We start from the raw sequence: 16,989 nt of genomic DNA, 5'->3' as shown, positions 1-16,989 counted from the left end.
TTATTTCAGCAACTAAACAGAACAAATAAGGTTCTCCAGCGGGGTTTCTTATGGAAAGATTCCTATAAACATGGTTTTGAAACCCGACCCGTGACCAACCAAGTGAAGCCACTGGGTCAGTTCAATCAGTCAAACTGGTGGTCTAACTGGTTAATATATATTTATGCATGTGGGGTGTATGTCTACAAATAAGGTTTTTACCCCCCATTTGGTTTGCGGAACCAAGAATGGAACCGAATTTTAGGACTGGAATCGCATTCCTGCATTTGGTTTGTGGAATCAAGGACGCAATCATATTCCGATAAGAATATGATTCCTGTGAATGGGGAAATCACAATTCCAATCTAGATAGGCCGGAATTGATCTTCATTCCATGGAATCAGACTCATTCTATGATAAAAAAAATTCTGAAAACAACAATAAATGCGAATACACTAATTATTATTACTATTATAACAAAAATAACAACTAATGATAATTGCAATAACAAGGTATAATATTTATTATTATAAAAATAATAATACAACAAGAACAATATTAACAATAAAAAAGACCAAAATAATAATAATTATTATAAATAATAATAACAACAGGAACAATATTAATAATTAAAAAGGCCAAAAATAATTATTATTATCATTTTAAGGATAACAGTTATTATAAAAATAATAATAAATAATAGCAACTAATAATAACTACAATAAAAATAATATTTACTATTGTAAAATAATAATAAGAAGAAGATCAACAATAATAAAAAAAGGTAATAATTATTTTTATTATTGTAAAATAATAATAACAACATCAATAATAATAAAAAAAGGCAATAACAATAATTATCATTTTCAGGATAATAATTATTATAAAAATAATAAAAATAGTAATAACAATAAAAAATAATAATTACACTAATAACAACAAGATCAATAATAATAATAATAATAATAAAGGCAATAAACAACAACAAGAAGGCTTAAGTCCCACTAGGTGGGGTCGATTACATGAATCCTTTTCCACCAATTCACCCGATTCAGAGCATTTTTCTCTATTAGATTAAGGGCTATTAAATCCTTCCTTACTACTTCATTCCAAGTTATTTTAGGTCTACCCCTACTCCTTTTCATGCCACAAACCATAACTAACTCACTCCTCCGCACAGGTGCTCTACTAGGTATGCATTTCAAATGCCCAAACCATCTAAGTTGCCCCTCCCTTATCTTGTTTTCAACTGGTGTTATGCCTAAATTATTCTATATATGTTCATTTCTTACTTTATCTTTTAATGTTAAACCGCTCATCCACCTCAACATACGCATCTCAGCAACTTCCATTTTTTGTACATGTTGTTTCTTAGTTGCCCAGCATTATGAACCATAAAGCATAGCTGGCCTTATAGTCTTCTTATAAAACTTTCCTTTTAATTTTAAGGGCATTCTACAATCACACAGCACACCTGAAGTACTCCTCCATTTTACAAAACCTGTCTTAATTCTATGTACTACATCTTCTTCAACTTCCCCTTCACCCTACATAATACATCCAAGATATCTAAATATATCAATGCTATTAATCTCTTGATCACCCAATTTCATCTTCTCTCTGTTGCTACTCCTTACCTTCCTAAAATTGCATTCCATATATTTTGTCTTATTCATACTTATCCTAAACCATTTAGACTCCAGTGTGGCTCTCCAAAGTTCTAGTTTAGACTCCACTCGCTCCTACTATCATCAATTAACAAAATATCATTTGCAAACAACATACATCAAGGGATCTCATTCTGAATATTCCTAGTAATTTCATCAATTACTAAAGTAAAAAGATAAGGATCCAAAGTCGAACCTTGATGAACGCCTATAGAGATTGGGAACTCTCTAAACTCTCCTCCCACGACCCTGACATTAGTCACTGCTCTATCATACATATCCTTAATGACCTCCGTATATCTACTACAAGCTTGCTTCTTCTCTAATACCCACCAAAGCACTTTCCTAGGTACTCTATCATAAGTTTTCTCTAGATCAATAAAAACCATATGCAAGCCCTTCTTCTTTTCCCTAAACTTTTTCATTAAACTTCTTAAAGGATAATTAGCTTCTATTGTTGATCTCCCACACATAAAACCAAACTGATCTTCTAAAATCTTCGTTTCTAATCTTATTCTATGTTCAATTATCCTTTCCCATAATTTCATCGTATGACTCATAATCTTAAGTCCACGATAGTTATTACAATTTTGAGTATCGCCTTTGTTTTCATACAAAGGTACTAACATATTTTTCCTCCATTCATCTAACATTGTCTTAGTTTTTATAATGTTATTGAATAGATTAGTTAACCAAATAATTCATTTATCCCCTAAACATTTCCAAACTTCAATTGGTATTTTATTTGGTCCTATAGATTTCCCACTTTTCATCTTTTTTAATTTCATAACTTCAAGGACTCTAATATTGTGAATAAATCTCCTATTTTTAATATTCTCTTCATTTGTCACTCCCAAGTTCAATCTTTCATTTTGGTGTTCATTAAACAACTTATCAAAGTATCTCTATCATCTCTCTTTTATGTCTTCATCTCTAATTAAGACATTATCATTCTTGTCCTTTATACATTTTACATCAGCTAAATCTTTGCATTTTCTTTTTCTAGCTTTACCAAGACTATAAATGTCTTTTTCTCCTCCTTTTGTATCTAGTTTAGTATATAAAGTGTCATAAGCTCTATGTTTAGCTTCATTGATAGTCTTCTTTGCATTTTCTCGCTTCTTTGCATTTTTCAAGATTTTCTATATTTCTACAATTTAGAATTTACCATTTTATTCCAAAAAGTATTTGCATCAATCTTATCCCCTACTATCCAATCACACTCTTTGTTCATTTTATCTTTGAATTTTATTATATTATCTCCCTTAAAGTTCCACCATCTAGTCCTCTTGTCTCGATTTATGCTACTCCTTCTCATCCATTTTCTCTCCTACCCATTTTGTCTCTTGAAGGCGGATTAAGTTTATTTTCCTTCTAAACATTATTTCCACTATTTCCATACTTTTTCCTATAAGAGTCCCTATATTTCAAGTTACTAATCTTATCTTAGTTTCTTGTGCTAACTTATTAACCCTCTCCCTTTATTATAATAATAATAATAATAATAATAATAATAATAATAACAAGATCAATAATAATTAAAAAAAGGCAATAATAATTATTATTATTTTAAGGATAATAATTATTATAAAAACAATAAAAATAGTAATAACAACAATAAAATAATAATAATTACACTAATAATAATCACTATTATGAAAATAATGAAAAAACAATAATCAAAAAAACAACAACAACAACAAATAATAATACTAATTGTTATTATTATTATACAAACAATAACAACTAAAAATAATTACAATAAAAATAATAACAATTAATAATAATATTTATTACTACTAAAAATAATAATCAAAATGATAATAACAAGAAGAATAATATTACAAATTAAAAAGCACAAAATAATTATTATTATTTTAAGGAAAATAATTATAATAAAAATAATAACTTATAATAACTACAATTAAAATAATATTTATTATTTTAAAATAATAATAACAAGAATAATAAAAAAGGCCAAAATAATTATTATTATTATTATTTTATGGATAATAATTATTATAAATTAATGAAAAATAGTAATAACATCAATAAAAAAATAGTAATTACACCAATAATAATCACTTATGAAAATAATAAAAAAAATAGTGATCAAACAAAAACAACAAATAATAATAATAATAATACTAATTGTTATTAATATTATAAAAACAATAACAACTAATAATAATTATAATAACAATAACAACAACTCATATTTATTATAATTAAAATAATAATAACAAGGAAAATAATAATAATAAATGCAAAAATAATAATTATTACTATTTTATGGACAATATATTACAAAAATAATAAAAAATAATAACAACAACTAATAATAATTAAAATAGCAATAATAATTATTACTATAAAATAATAATAACAACAAAAATAACAATAACAATAATTAAAAGGAAAAAATAATTATTATTATTTTAAGGATAATAATCAGTATAAAAATAAAAAATAATAATAACAATAAGAAACCAATAATAAAACTAATAAAAATCACTATTATAAAATTAAAAAAATAATATAAAATTAAATAATTATTTATTAGCAATTTTTAATTAAAAAAATGACTTATTTTTCATTCCACTATAGAAGCCTTTGAAGAAAACCAAATGTTGGAAAGAAACTGAATTCCTACAATCATTCCATGTTACTAACAAAACGTAGTACTTACATTCCAAAAGCAATTCCATTCCATTCCTACCTTGATTCTGTTCCTTCCTCGTTTCCTTTCCTACTTCAATTTCATTTCGCAAACCAAATGGTGGGTTAATGATAACTTTGATGTTGATAATTATTATTATCATTATAAGTTAATATATATTAAATAGAAGTGAGAGTGGATTAATTTAATGAATTTATTTAAAGAGTAAAAAATTTAGATTAATTAAGAAATATTAAATAATAGTAATTTAGAGTTTTATTTAGTAAAGATTTATTTACATTTTGTTTGGATCAAGAACTTTATTTAGACAAAGTATATGAAAAGAAAATAAGTAGGAAAATTATCTCCTATTATATTACCTTTCTATATTAAATACTGTTAAAAATAAAATTTGTTCTAGTATGATTCAAAATTAAGAAAAATTAAATGTTAATAATATACAAAATCAAAATTTTGTTAATTTATTTATAACATATTTTGTTTCCTTTTTCACTTTCTATAACCAATTATAAAAACTTTAATTTCTTTTTAAATATTTGATTTCTTCATTTGTTTATTTAATATTTTCAAGTTTCAAACAACAGTTAAGGTAGAAATTTGATAAATTTTGTATTTTTGATATATTTGGGGCATTTTAGATGCAGGTGATACACACACACACACACATATATTGTGGTCATTGTTTAAACAAAGCTAGTCTGCATGCTATGATAAAGGGGATCCTTGCACAAAAGACAGGTCCTGGGTACTATAATCTGCAGCATTATTTTTTTTTTTTTTAATGAAAAATGGCTCAATCCAGTCAACTCATCAAGTCTGGCCATGTTGGATTGAGTCACCCAAGTCTGACCAGGTTGATGACAGTTCACTAAATTCCCAGCTCAAGCCCTCTATCCGGACCAGTGAGTTGACCGGTTCCAGTCCAACCCGGTCAGACTAGGCAGTGCAGTCTGGTCCAATTTTTAAAACTATGTCTACAAAGAAATTTTAAAAGGGTATTTTTGGAAAATGACTTTTTTTTTATTCCATTCCAATCATCATTCTGTGTGAGTTATCGAACACAGTACTGGCATTCTGAGACTCTTACGTCTATTCCTTTCTTGATTACATTCCTGTCTTTTCATTCCATGAAACTCCCCCCTCAAAATAAGTCATACTTATATAAACCCACTCAAAATAAGTTAGTTTTTAAGCACTTTATATAAATTCTTATTTTTAGTTCTGCCAAGTTTAATGGCCCACATTTCGTCAATTGTCAGGCTTCCATTGATTTTGTTCATCTAATCTCACTGAAAATTCCTCATCTCTTTGGGTTACACTCCTTTGTGCCCTTAATGATTTTTTGGTTTTTTTCTTTTTATAAACAAAGAATTGTATTAGAAGAGAGAAGAATGTACATAAAAAATAAAAAAGATAAAAAAAGCAACAAAAGAAAAAGGAAAAATCAGGGACAGTAAGAAACCCCCCCCCCTTTACATCGAAAGAAACTAGTTGCAAAGATCACAGCATAAACTAAAAAACAACTCAATGTAGCAAGTGCTCCTAATGATTAACTTCTCTTTGATTATAAATAATAATATTTATTATTAGTGAAATAATATGAGCAAAAGATAGTTTACTATTTCCATCTGCAGCTCTACATCATAAGCTGTGAGCAAGAATCAGGTGCCTGCAGGCATACGAGGCATTTCTAAATACAAAATAATAATCGCTAGCAACTACTCAAATTTGGGATAGAATAATATCTAGATTACATCTATTTTCTTTAGAATGATATTTTTAAATAAAAAATCTACTATCATAATAGCTTTTTGAAAGCTTTAGAAACCTTAATTCTTTCCATTATTTTGGACTATCCTTTGACTCTTTCCATAGCCTACTTCCAAACTTTATTGAAAACTAAGACTAGGTTATGGCAACTATGGTTAATCCTTCACAAAATAAATAAATAAAATAAAATTCTATTACTTTGCAAGGACCTGTTGTTCTCAGACTCTGTCACAGACTCTCAAACAGCAAGGATTAATCATTTACAACAAAATAAAGCACATTTCTAGGACCCTAGAATCTTGGTGCTCAGGAATATAGGTTAGCAACAATAATCTAAAGTAAAATAAGCTCATTGAACTAAAGCAGATAAATTTCTAACCTTTGGTTTCCCAAACCAATTAGAAGGCTTAAAGGTAGATAAGCGCCTCAATAAATCCCCTCTCTCCCATGGCCTGCATGAAGGTCGAGATGATCCCAGAGCAGAACCACCAGCACTTGTGCTCAGGGAAGTCCATGGCTGCTGTGAACCAGCATAGGATAAAGACGCCGCTCTGGAACCATGTCCATGACTGGAACGGTCTACACTGCCAAAATTTGTCGGGATAGCAGGTGACGATGCACCAGCAGAACTGATAAAAACAACATCCAAAAGCACAATCAGCTGAACTTGCTGAACAACAGGGTGTTACCATCACTTTATGAAATATTATAAAAATAACATTCCATGTAAAAATCAAATTAGCATAGAGAAGTAAAATATACCTGTAGCAATACCAGTATACACCAAATAAGCCCTAAGCCAGGCCGTTTATTAACTCGCCACATAGCCCCAAAAACCTTACCAAGTATGGAATGTCTAGTTTGGCTAAGGATTCAAAAATGAGTTTCTAAATTGTTATTTTTTGAAAATGAAAACAAAGGATAGCATCATATATTTTTTATACTCAAAAACGCGTCTGGTTAACAAATTTTTATATTATTCCCGGAAACAAAAACAGTAGAACAGCGTTTGGTTAAAATTGTCTAAGTGGCAATTGTTAAAATAAAAATAATAATAACAAAAATAGTAAATATTAATATTATTATTAGTGTTATTACCATCAATACTAAGAATGAGTTATATCCCGTAGCTAGTATTTTTTCATCGTAATCATAAAATAGTATCCGAAAACATGTGAAACATCTTAAATTCATTTCTTGAAAACCTTTTTTAGAGGTGTTTTCAAACACATTTTCAAAGATGATTTTTCTAAAAACAATTAACCAAACACAAATTTTGTGTAATTTTCTTTGTATCTCGCGTTTCCAAATAACAAAAAATCGTATTTGAAAACTTAACCTGGTGGCCCTTAGAAATCAAAGGCAATCTATCTTTCCTTTATCCTATATTAATTTTTTTTTTATTTTTTTTTAATTTCTAATCATTAAATTATGAATGGAAGGACCAAAAGGTTAAGTTCTAGAATGAAATTGATGCAATTAAAAGTATATAATATTTTAAAGGACTAAATTGAGGTGTGGCCTACATGAAAAGAATAATTACCTTGAAATTAAAAATAAAATAAAAAATAAAAAAGTGAACTTTCCTTCTAACATGTTAATTGTCTATTGACTTTGTTCTTTTTTAAGCAAGACATGTTTTGTTTTGAGAATTATTAAAAGCTGTTTATGACTGAAAATAAAAGATAGGGTAAGACAAGACCTTCCCTAAGGTTTAGTAAAGAGACACGGAACTCCCCTAAGGTTTGCCAAAAAGGCACGAACTTCCCTTATATTTAGCAAAAAGACACTTTATTAGGGATATAAGTGTCTCAAAAATCAGATGTTAGGGGAGCTTCATGGGATTTTTGAAACCTCAAGGGAGATCCATGTCTTTTTACCAAACCATAGGGATGGTCAATGCCTTTTTTCGCTAAAATATAATACTGTTTTCTAACGTGTGTGGCATGCATGTATCCAAAATACTTTAAAGTACCTCTTCCAACGTTTGGCCATCTCTCTCTCTCTCTCATGGTTTTAAATAAAGGCCACGACCGTTACGTAACGCCGTTACGTAAAGGTTTTTTGGGTTACCGATACCGTTACACACCGCGAAATCGGTGGGAAGAAAAATCACAGCCGTAGCGGCCGTTACGGACTGCGACTGTTACGTAAAGGCTGCTACGGCCGTTACGTAACCGCTACAGGACTGTTACACCAAAAAAATATTTTATTTTTTACTTTTTCTTCTCACTTTTTCTCTCTCTTTCATATATCATTCTCAATATACCAAGCGGCAAGAGGTGGAAAAGATTATAAAGAGGATGACAATTATACAAAATTTACTTTTTCTTTAAATACTCACAATAGATGCATTAATTAACAATTTCAAAATACTAACTTGTTAAGAATTTTTTTTTTTAATAATATTAGTAATGTGATTTTTATGTTCTTTATTTTTCAACTTCAACCTTCTTTCTTTTCTAGTTATTTTATATTTATATTATTCGTATGTCTTATGTGTCTAATAGATTAATGGAGTGTATAATGTATTTTATTTTATTAATTCATTTAGCACACATAAGAATTTCTCACAGATAAGAACAATGAGAAGTATAAATACGCGCACACACGTAATTTTCTATCAATGATGGTTTAAAACAAATGTAAACTTGTTGCCCTTACCAAATAACTTAGTTACTCGAACTAAAGGGGCCAAAATACACTAAAACCCTTTCTAAGAATGGCCAAAAGCTTAAAACATGCAAGTACGCTAATATGCACAAGGTTGTGCATGCTTAAAAAAAATTCACGGCCGTTACACCCGCTTCCCGTTATGTAACATCCGCTACTCCTGCTTCCCGTTACACCTGTTACCGTTACGTTACGCTACCCGCTACCGCGATTTAAAACCATGCAGTCTCTCTCTCTTCACTAGGGGTCAGTCATGGTTTTTAAATTTGAAAAAAACTGATACCAAATTGATGGTTCTCAGGAAAATTGACTTCCTGTTTATCAGTTCGGTTTAACTTTTTTTTTTCAGTTTTTGACCCAAAAAAAAACTTTTTTAGTGAAGGCCAGGGCCGAAAGGGTGAGGCCAATAGCATGACCTAAGAACCAAAGCCCAAACAGACTTCTTGACTAGGAGAGCTCATGGTTGAGGAAGGATCCAACTGAAAGAGGAATGGGAAGGGTAGAGCTATTATAGGAAGGCAGAGGAACCTCTCCACCTTCGCCGCTGTGTGCTACCGATGCCACATGTACATATGTGCTCAGCAGCACACAATAGCGAGCAAGGGGAAGTCCCCTCCCTTTGCTTTTCCCCCTCAGAGGGTGGATTCCCCTTTCTTATAAAATGGTTCCTTCCCCACTTCAATTTCCTGATTTTCTGTAATCCCTGCTGAGTATTGCAGAAAAATATATTATAAATTACAAAAATTAACTATAAATATATCATATATATATATATATATAAATATATAATTAACATAAATAACAAATAAAAATGATTAATATATAAATTGCAATTATCCAGTTTGGATTTCCTGCAAAGCCAAATTGAAACTGAAAACCAATCTCTTAAGAAATTGAAAGTCGAAAATGAAAAACCAAACTGAAATTTGACATAGTTCAGTTTTGGTACACTTTTTGGCTTTCTAATGTTTCTACAACCCTAATCTTCACTTAATCAGAAGATGATCTATCTAGAAGAATGCCAAATTCATGACCAGCCTTCATGTATTCATATTTGAGGTTTGAGTAATACCAATGAGAACTTCAAAAACTGTAATTATTAATTCAATTGATCCTATTAATTGTTTGGTCAAACAATAAATGGCATTATGGTGCAGCAGCTAAAAGGGACCTAGTGATGCCAGTAGGGAAAAAGAGAGAAGGAACCTGCAGTTGCCAGCAATGCAGCAAAAAAATATGGAATGATTCTCCATTGTTTTTTATTTTCTATTGTCAAATTATGGATAAATGGAACCAATAGAGAATTTATGTTAGATTAAAGGATGAAATGATGCATAAAACTTAAAAGCATAAGAACTAAATTGAGAAAAGGCATAACATGCAGGGAACCAATGGTGCTAAAAACACTAGAAACAAGCTTACATGTACAATATGAAAGATGACAGGGGGAACAAGCACAATTCATAAAACTTGAACCAAGGAGAAATAGGACAAGAAGTAAGACCTTGGGAAGATCCTTGCTAGAAAATAATTAAGAAGAGTTGGGTTAAGGAATTGTGGGGTTAAGTTTGTAGTTTATTATGTATGTTCAATATTAATTAGTATAGGATTATGTGTATTTTGGTTTTTTTTTTTTGGGGGGGGGGGGGGGGGGGGTTGTAATATTTGTGTAAAATGAGGGTATATTTGTAATGTAATGTAGTTTTAGGGGTTTATGTGCAACTTCATGTAAAGAGGCTTTCTTATAAATAGTGTGTGAAAGTCATGTTGTAGTTAGCTGTTGATGAATTTGAAATGAAGTGAACATGAGTTTTCCCCCTGGTATCTCCTCTCTCATCCCTTCCCCTTCCTTCCTCACTTCTAATTTCTCCATGGCTGCATAACCTTGATGCTGCCCCTGTATCATTTGGTATCAAAGCCCAACCACGATCTTTTTCTTCCATTTCAATTCCCCCATCTTTTCTCTTCAATCTTCTTCTTCCCCCCCCCCCTCCCCCGCTTCTTCTCTTCTTCCTTTCTCCCCACTGTTCTGCCACTTCTATCTCCCTCAGCTGTAACTTCTCCCTCGCTTCCTCCCTGCTGTTGCTTCTTCTCCTTGTTTTCTTCTTTCCTTCTCTCCTTTGTTCTGTAACTTCTGCTCCCTCTCTGCTGCTGCTGCTTCTTTCTTCTCCTCTTGTTCTCTGGTTTCCTGTTCTGAGCTCCTTCTCTGTCCCTAATCCTTTGCTGCCCAGGAGACTTCTGCCCTCTTGCTTCTTCTCTATTTCTCTTCTCCTTCTCTTCTTCCTCTTCTCTTTAATTCTCTCCCATAACTCTCTCAACCCACTTTCTCAGTTCTGAACTCTGTGGCTGTCTCTTGGCAATTTCTGGTAGTTTCCGTCCAGCAACTCCTCCAACCTCCCATCTTCTTCTTTTCTCTCCTTCAGTTTCTTAATTTTCTCTCTCTCTCTGAATTTCAGTATTAAAAAAAAAAATCCCACTGAAAGGCAGCTTCTGAACTTTTCAGAAATTCCAGTCGTGTCGCTGAATCTTGAACACCACTTACCAGCGACCATCCTGCAACACCACCAGACCACCAAAAACATTACCCCTTAAAACCCTTCCCTCAAAATTTCATCACTGTCCGACCACCAGAGGACCCCCACTCGCTGGCCAAAACTTCTCCAGCCGTCGGCACTTTGAAAACTCTCATCTCCTGTGCTTTTCTCATAACACCAACACCAACAATAAACTCCTCATCCCCTGATCTCCACTTGACCCAAGTTTCACCACCATAGGTGCCTCACTGGCAGCAAACGTGCCCCACACACTGGCGACTGAGACTGGGAAACTTTCACAGTTTTCTGCAATTTCCAGTTGCAAAAAAGTGCTTCAGCCATGATACTTTGGGTTTTCTCCACAAAATTTTGATTTGCAAGGAGATATTTTGCTTGTGGGCACAGAAAATTGCAAGCAAGCATGATCATTTTGGCATGAAACCCTAGAAATTATCGCTGCCAGCATCAAAAATCAGGTTTTGCTGCTGTAATTTGTGAGTTTTCTTTGTGAACTAGTTTCATTTCAGCAGGACAACCAAATTCAAGGTGAATTGAAGATAGTTTTTGAGAAATTGGGAGTAAGTCTTGCGGGAAATTTTGTTAGAAGGCTGTTGGGGATATAAAGCTGCAGCATACATATGTACATGCATAAATTCAGCAACATGGTGACAAATTATAGGACAAAGGAATGCCATTTATCATACCTTGGGCAAAATTTCAAGCTCTTCAACACCTTTCTCAAATGCAGAGAAAAGGTTTGAAAAATCATTATTGATGGAAGATGTCTAATGAATGTGGTTTCCATAAATGGAGTCACTTGAATGCAACTTCATCCAAAACCTCACCCAGAGCCTTATGAGATGTCTTGGGTTGATAACTCTATTGTACATGTTCATGAAAGATGTTTGGTTCCCATCCAAATGTGTAAATATTTGGCTAATGTTTGGTGTGATATCCTACCTATGAAGATTGGCCATGTACCCTCGGTTGAATGATTCGGGTGTGACTCAAGGGCTTAAGAATACATGTCTTTCACAATAATGGGAAGAAATCATTTTTAAGTCAACTCTACCAATGAACCAAGACAAAGTATCAGTCGTAATTACTCAGCTTAAAGACAATACAAGGAAGGAAATGAATGTGTTTGAAGACATCCAAAGCCCTTCAAACATTCCAATTGTTGAGGGTCTATTTGGTATCGTCGTTGTTTCCTTTTCTATTTCTATTTCCATAATGAAAAAACAGATTATAAAAACGCATTTGTTTCTATTGTCAATTTTCTATTTCTATTGTTGGTTTTCAGCTGTTCGCCAAAAAATTGAAAACAAGATTTTATGGTTTTCAGTTGTTTTGGCAACTTGTTGCCAAAAATTTTAATATCTAGAAATAGTTTTTTTTGGATTCAATTATTTATTTTATACACTTTTGAATTAAAATCAAAATTAAATGATCAAATAAATTTAAATATAATTAAAAGGAAAATATACATAAAGGTTAAAAAATAATAATAAAGCCAATTACAAAATACTTTAACTCTTTTTTCAATTGTCATATCTAATAAAATTTTTATTGTAAAGTAAATTTCGAAAGTAGAACAATTAAGTAAAATAATTACAATAAATTTTATTTTTTGTTATAATATTTTTTTTAATGTGTATTATTTGTAATTTTATTATTTTAATCATATTTTTTTAATATTTTGATTTAAAGATGAAAAAAGAGCATTTTTTAATAAAGTTTTTAATTTGTATTAATTTTATAAATGTTAACCAAACAGGTTATTGATTTTTAGTTTTTTATTTTTATTTTTGGATTTTGGCCCTTGTTTCTGATTTTCGTTTCTCTAATTTTTGACAGTAATACCAAACGGCCCCTGAATTTTTCATTCCCAATGTGCTTATTGATGCTAACTCTCAATTCAAGTCTATGATGCCGCCAAAGGATGGTGGTTTCTTGTATGACTCAAGCATTGGCTTTCAAAGAATCCAAGTATCCTTCTCCCTTCGGATTCTCCAACATTTCAAAATTCAAGGCCGAATTTTTTCTAACTAGGGGAAGGTTGATGTAGGACAAGAAATAAGACCTTGGGCAGATCCTTGCTGGAAAATAATTAAGAAGAGTTTCGGATAAGGAATTGTGGGGTTAAGGTAGTAGTTTATTATGTGTGCTCAGTATTAATTAGTATAGGATTATGTGTATTTAGAGATTGTTTGTAATATTTGTGTAAAATAGGGGCATATTTGTAATTAATGTAGTTTTAGGGGTTTATGTGTAATATCATGTAAAGAGACTTTCTAATAAATAGTGTGTGAAAGTCATGATGTAGTTAGTTGCCGATGAATTTGAATTGAAGTGAACGTGAGTGTTTTCCCCCCAAGTATCTCCTCTCTCCACCTTTCCCTCTCCTCCCTCTCTTCTAATTTCTCCATGGCTGCAGAACCTTAATGCTGCCCCTGCATCACAAGGACCTCCTCCTAAACAATAGCCCTAACATGTTTGATTACCAATTATCCCAAAAGCTAAAGTGTTAAGAATTAGATCCAATATACTATAATAGTTATTAAGTTATCCAACATACTTTGATCATTATATGGTTAGGATGGACTAAATGCCATTTATGGACGACAAAATGTGAGGAACAACAGAAGGCTATGACTAGGGATCTAAAGGAGATGAATCCAGAACAGAATATAGCCTAAATCCACCCAGCCTAGCACCTCAAGGCATGGTAGGTGCGATGTAGGGCCAGAAGCTGGCCATTGGATGTACTACTTTGATCCTATTTGGAAGCCAATTTCTTGTTGAGTCCTAACCACGTTTATTTTTCATAATTAGCAGGCTTATGTTTATATTAGTTTGTTTGCAAATAGGTGTGTTTTAGGAACTTGTTTGTAATTTCTTTGTGTTTAGTATGTAATTATAATGTAATTGTAGAGTAAAACGGACAGTTGGTGAATTTGAGTTTTAAAACTTTGTGATTCCTCATGTAGCTTCTTCTTCTCTCTTTGTATCTCTTCAATCTCCCACCTTGAATTTTTCATCAAGGCACTCCCTATCCCTGCCTAAGGAATCTGCTACCAAAGATCCCAATCCACCCTGCCATGTATTAAGAAAATGCACAAAATTAAAAAAAAAAAAAAAAAAAAATCCCTATGTCATTATATTGTTTGAGTAAATGATTTACTTTAAAATTACATAGTCAACAAACTAAGTTTAAAATTACATAGTCAACAAACTAAGTAGTAGAACAACAGAAAATGAAAATGACATGCATTAAGAAATTGAGGACATTTTAAAAAACACATACACATTTATTTATTTTTATTCAGGGCAACTTCATGGAAAGTATAAGCTCAGCAGAGCAATATTCGAGCCAAGGTGTTTATCGAGAAAAGACATTAAAGGAACAGTGTGTTCAGGGCATGAAGATAACTTGCCCACATTAGCTCTAGATTTGCTCAAATCACAAACCTATCCCTAACTATTTCCCCAAATACATTTATGGAACTCGCAGGATATTCTTTTTTTAATAGTATCTCTCTTTTACATTTTTTTTTGTTCCCATCAATTGACAAATTTTCGTAAAAGAGGAAAAACTCACGTACAACGAAATAGACAATAGGATCAACACTTCTTTTTTGTTTTTAAAAGAGAGAGAGGATGAACACCTTTCATATAGCCTGAAAAGGCAGAGAAAGAACTTCAATGACTCCTGAAAATATTAGAATAATATGAAGGAAGGAAACTGTGCACGATACAAGAGGGTCAAAACTTCTCATCGACACAAAAATCAACACAAGATTCACGATTTTTTTTTCAATTTCCTTCTTTTTTGGGGGCAAGAGCAGATATAGTCTATGACAAAAATATAAACAAAAAATAATTTTTGATCATGAAAAGATTTTTTAAAATTTTCAACATGATAGCTTATTAATTGCAGTAAGCATTTGTGTGGAGAGTTAATGAAGTTGCACCTGTCCAATGTTCCCACCATACTTGTTTGCTCAACTTCCTCAGCTATTAACTACCTCTCAACCAGCTATCCCCATCCAATGAATATACTCTCCACTTTGTCATTACATAGTCAATTAATTAATGTTTACTGTTACATTGAACCACAGTGGCATTCAAGGAGAAAAATAAACATAATTTTCTGAAAAGGAAAGGACACATGGTAGAATCTCAGTCCCCTAGATTTGAGATTCACATAATAAACCTTCCCGCACTTTCCCTGTCAAATCTTTGCTTTTAAAAAGAAAATACTCATACATGCAGAGAGAGAAAGCGAGGATAGTGAAAGTTTTTGGGTCTACAAAATGATGAAGAGGTGGAATGGTAGGGGAACATCTGACAAGTGACAATCTTCCAAAACAATTTTGGATATTGGGGAAATAGGTTAAAATTTATTAAAAACTCCTAAAAAATGTAACTATTTATTAAAGAGTACTGGTAGTGCCGCTGTGATGGGGCACCCTCATCGGTACCACTCGGAGGTTCTTTATTTTGTTTTTGATTTCCTCAAATTGTTCTAGAACCCCGATTATAACCCACGTGCATTGCAACGAGCTCAATAGAATTCTCACCGTCGTGCGCCTAAGCCACTATTTCTACATTCGAAGTTTGAATAATCAAATAATTCAGCTCATCCGAACCCCACATTACAATTTGAACGAATAAGATTTAAAAATTTTATCCACATCATGGAAAAAAACAAAAAGGAGAGATAGAGGAAGAGTTTTAAGTTAGCGTTCACTCGACACTCTTAGCAGCCAAACGGAGCTCACGGAAAATAATTCTACGCGCGGAGAACAAAAACCCTAAACATAACCCCCATCAAAACCACAATCAAACACCTCGAATTACCCAAAATCCAAACCCTAGATATCTGAACACACAAAATTACAGTGACTGAAACACAAACCAAGCAGTTACAGAGACTGAGAAGGAGAGAGGGAGGAAGGGAGGGTGAGATTGTACCTCGCAGCAGGAGTGGGATCCATGTTCCCGCCGGAGCTGATCACCTCTTCTCTCATCTCTCTCTCTCTCTCTCTCTCTCCACGGGAAACAAAAATGGGCTTCGAAAATGGAAGTATGTAACCGAGGTACAATGAATGAAAGTGCGCCCTTGGACCGGTCCCTTTATAGCGAGTGGACGCTGGGCTGCGGCCTCGCGCGTAACGGTCCCGCACTCATTTTTGGGACGCGTACACGAGTCGGGTCGGATCGGGTCGGGTTTTGGTTTGGGAAAACAGGGGAATACCGGTGTAGCTGCCCATATGTTATTCATGGTAGTTTGCAACTGGCATATTATTATTATATTAGGACTTAGGAGAGGGGAGGAAAAAAAACGAATATGGACATAATTAAGAGTTCCGTCAAAAAAAAAAAAAAAATTACGTTTTAATTTTTAAATAATTACAAAAATTTAACTTATTTTAAAACTTTTCAAAATTTATATTAAAAATAAAAAAAATCCAAATTTTTTTTAATGTATAAAATAATTTTTTACCATTTTTTATCTCTACATCTCAAAATAATCACAAAAAAAAACATTTACTTTCTAATTTTTAAAATTTTATATAAATTAATATTTAGAATTATAATTTTTTTATATTGAATTTGGATATGCATGAGCATGAATTTTAAATGAAAAAAAAAAAAAAAAAAACCTCTATACATAATCCAC

The 16,989-nt window shown here is 32.0% G+C and overlaps 1 protein-coding gene across 1 annotated transcript in view; it reads right to left on the bottom strand.

Annotated features, from left to right (window-relative positions):
- The window catches only part of LOC131157383 (uncharacterized), a 51,136-nt gene extending 34,726 nt beyond the window's left edge, over window positions 1–16,410 (bottom strand). The window contains exons 1-2 of the mRNA XM_058111490.1: window positions 16,281–16,410; window positions 6,476–6,725 (exon numbers count right to left, since the gene is read on the bottom strand). Coding sequence (XP_057967473.1) covers window positions 6,476–6,725; window positions 16,281–16,336 — 306 coding nt within the window. The 5' untranslated portion in view covers window positions 16,337–16,410. The remainder of the gene's footprint in view (window positions 1–6,475; window positions 6,726–16,280) is intronic.
- Between the last annotated feature and the right edge of the window lie 579 nt (window positions 16,411–16,989).

Source organism: Malania oleifera, chromosome 6 (assembly GCF_029873635.1).
Source record: "Malania oleifera isolate guangnan ecotype guangnan chromosome 6, ASM2987363v1, whole genome shotgun sequence".
Classification (NCBI taxonomy): Eukaryota; Viridiplantae; Streptophyta; class Magnoliopsida; order Santalales; family Ximeniaceae; genus Malania; species Malania oleifera.
The sequence above is the reverse complement of the archived record's forward strand: the minus strand, read 5'-3'. Positions and strand labels throughout refer to the sequence as shown.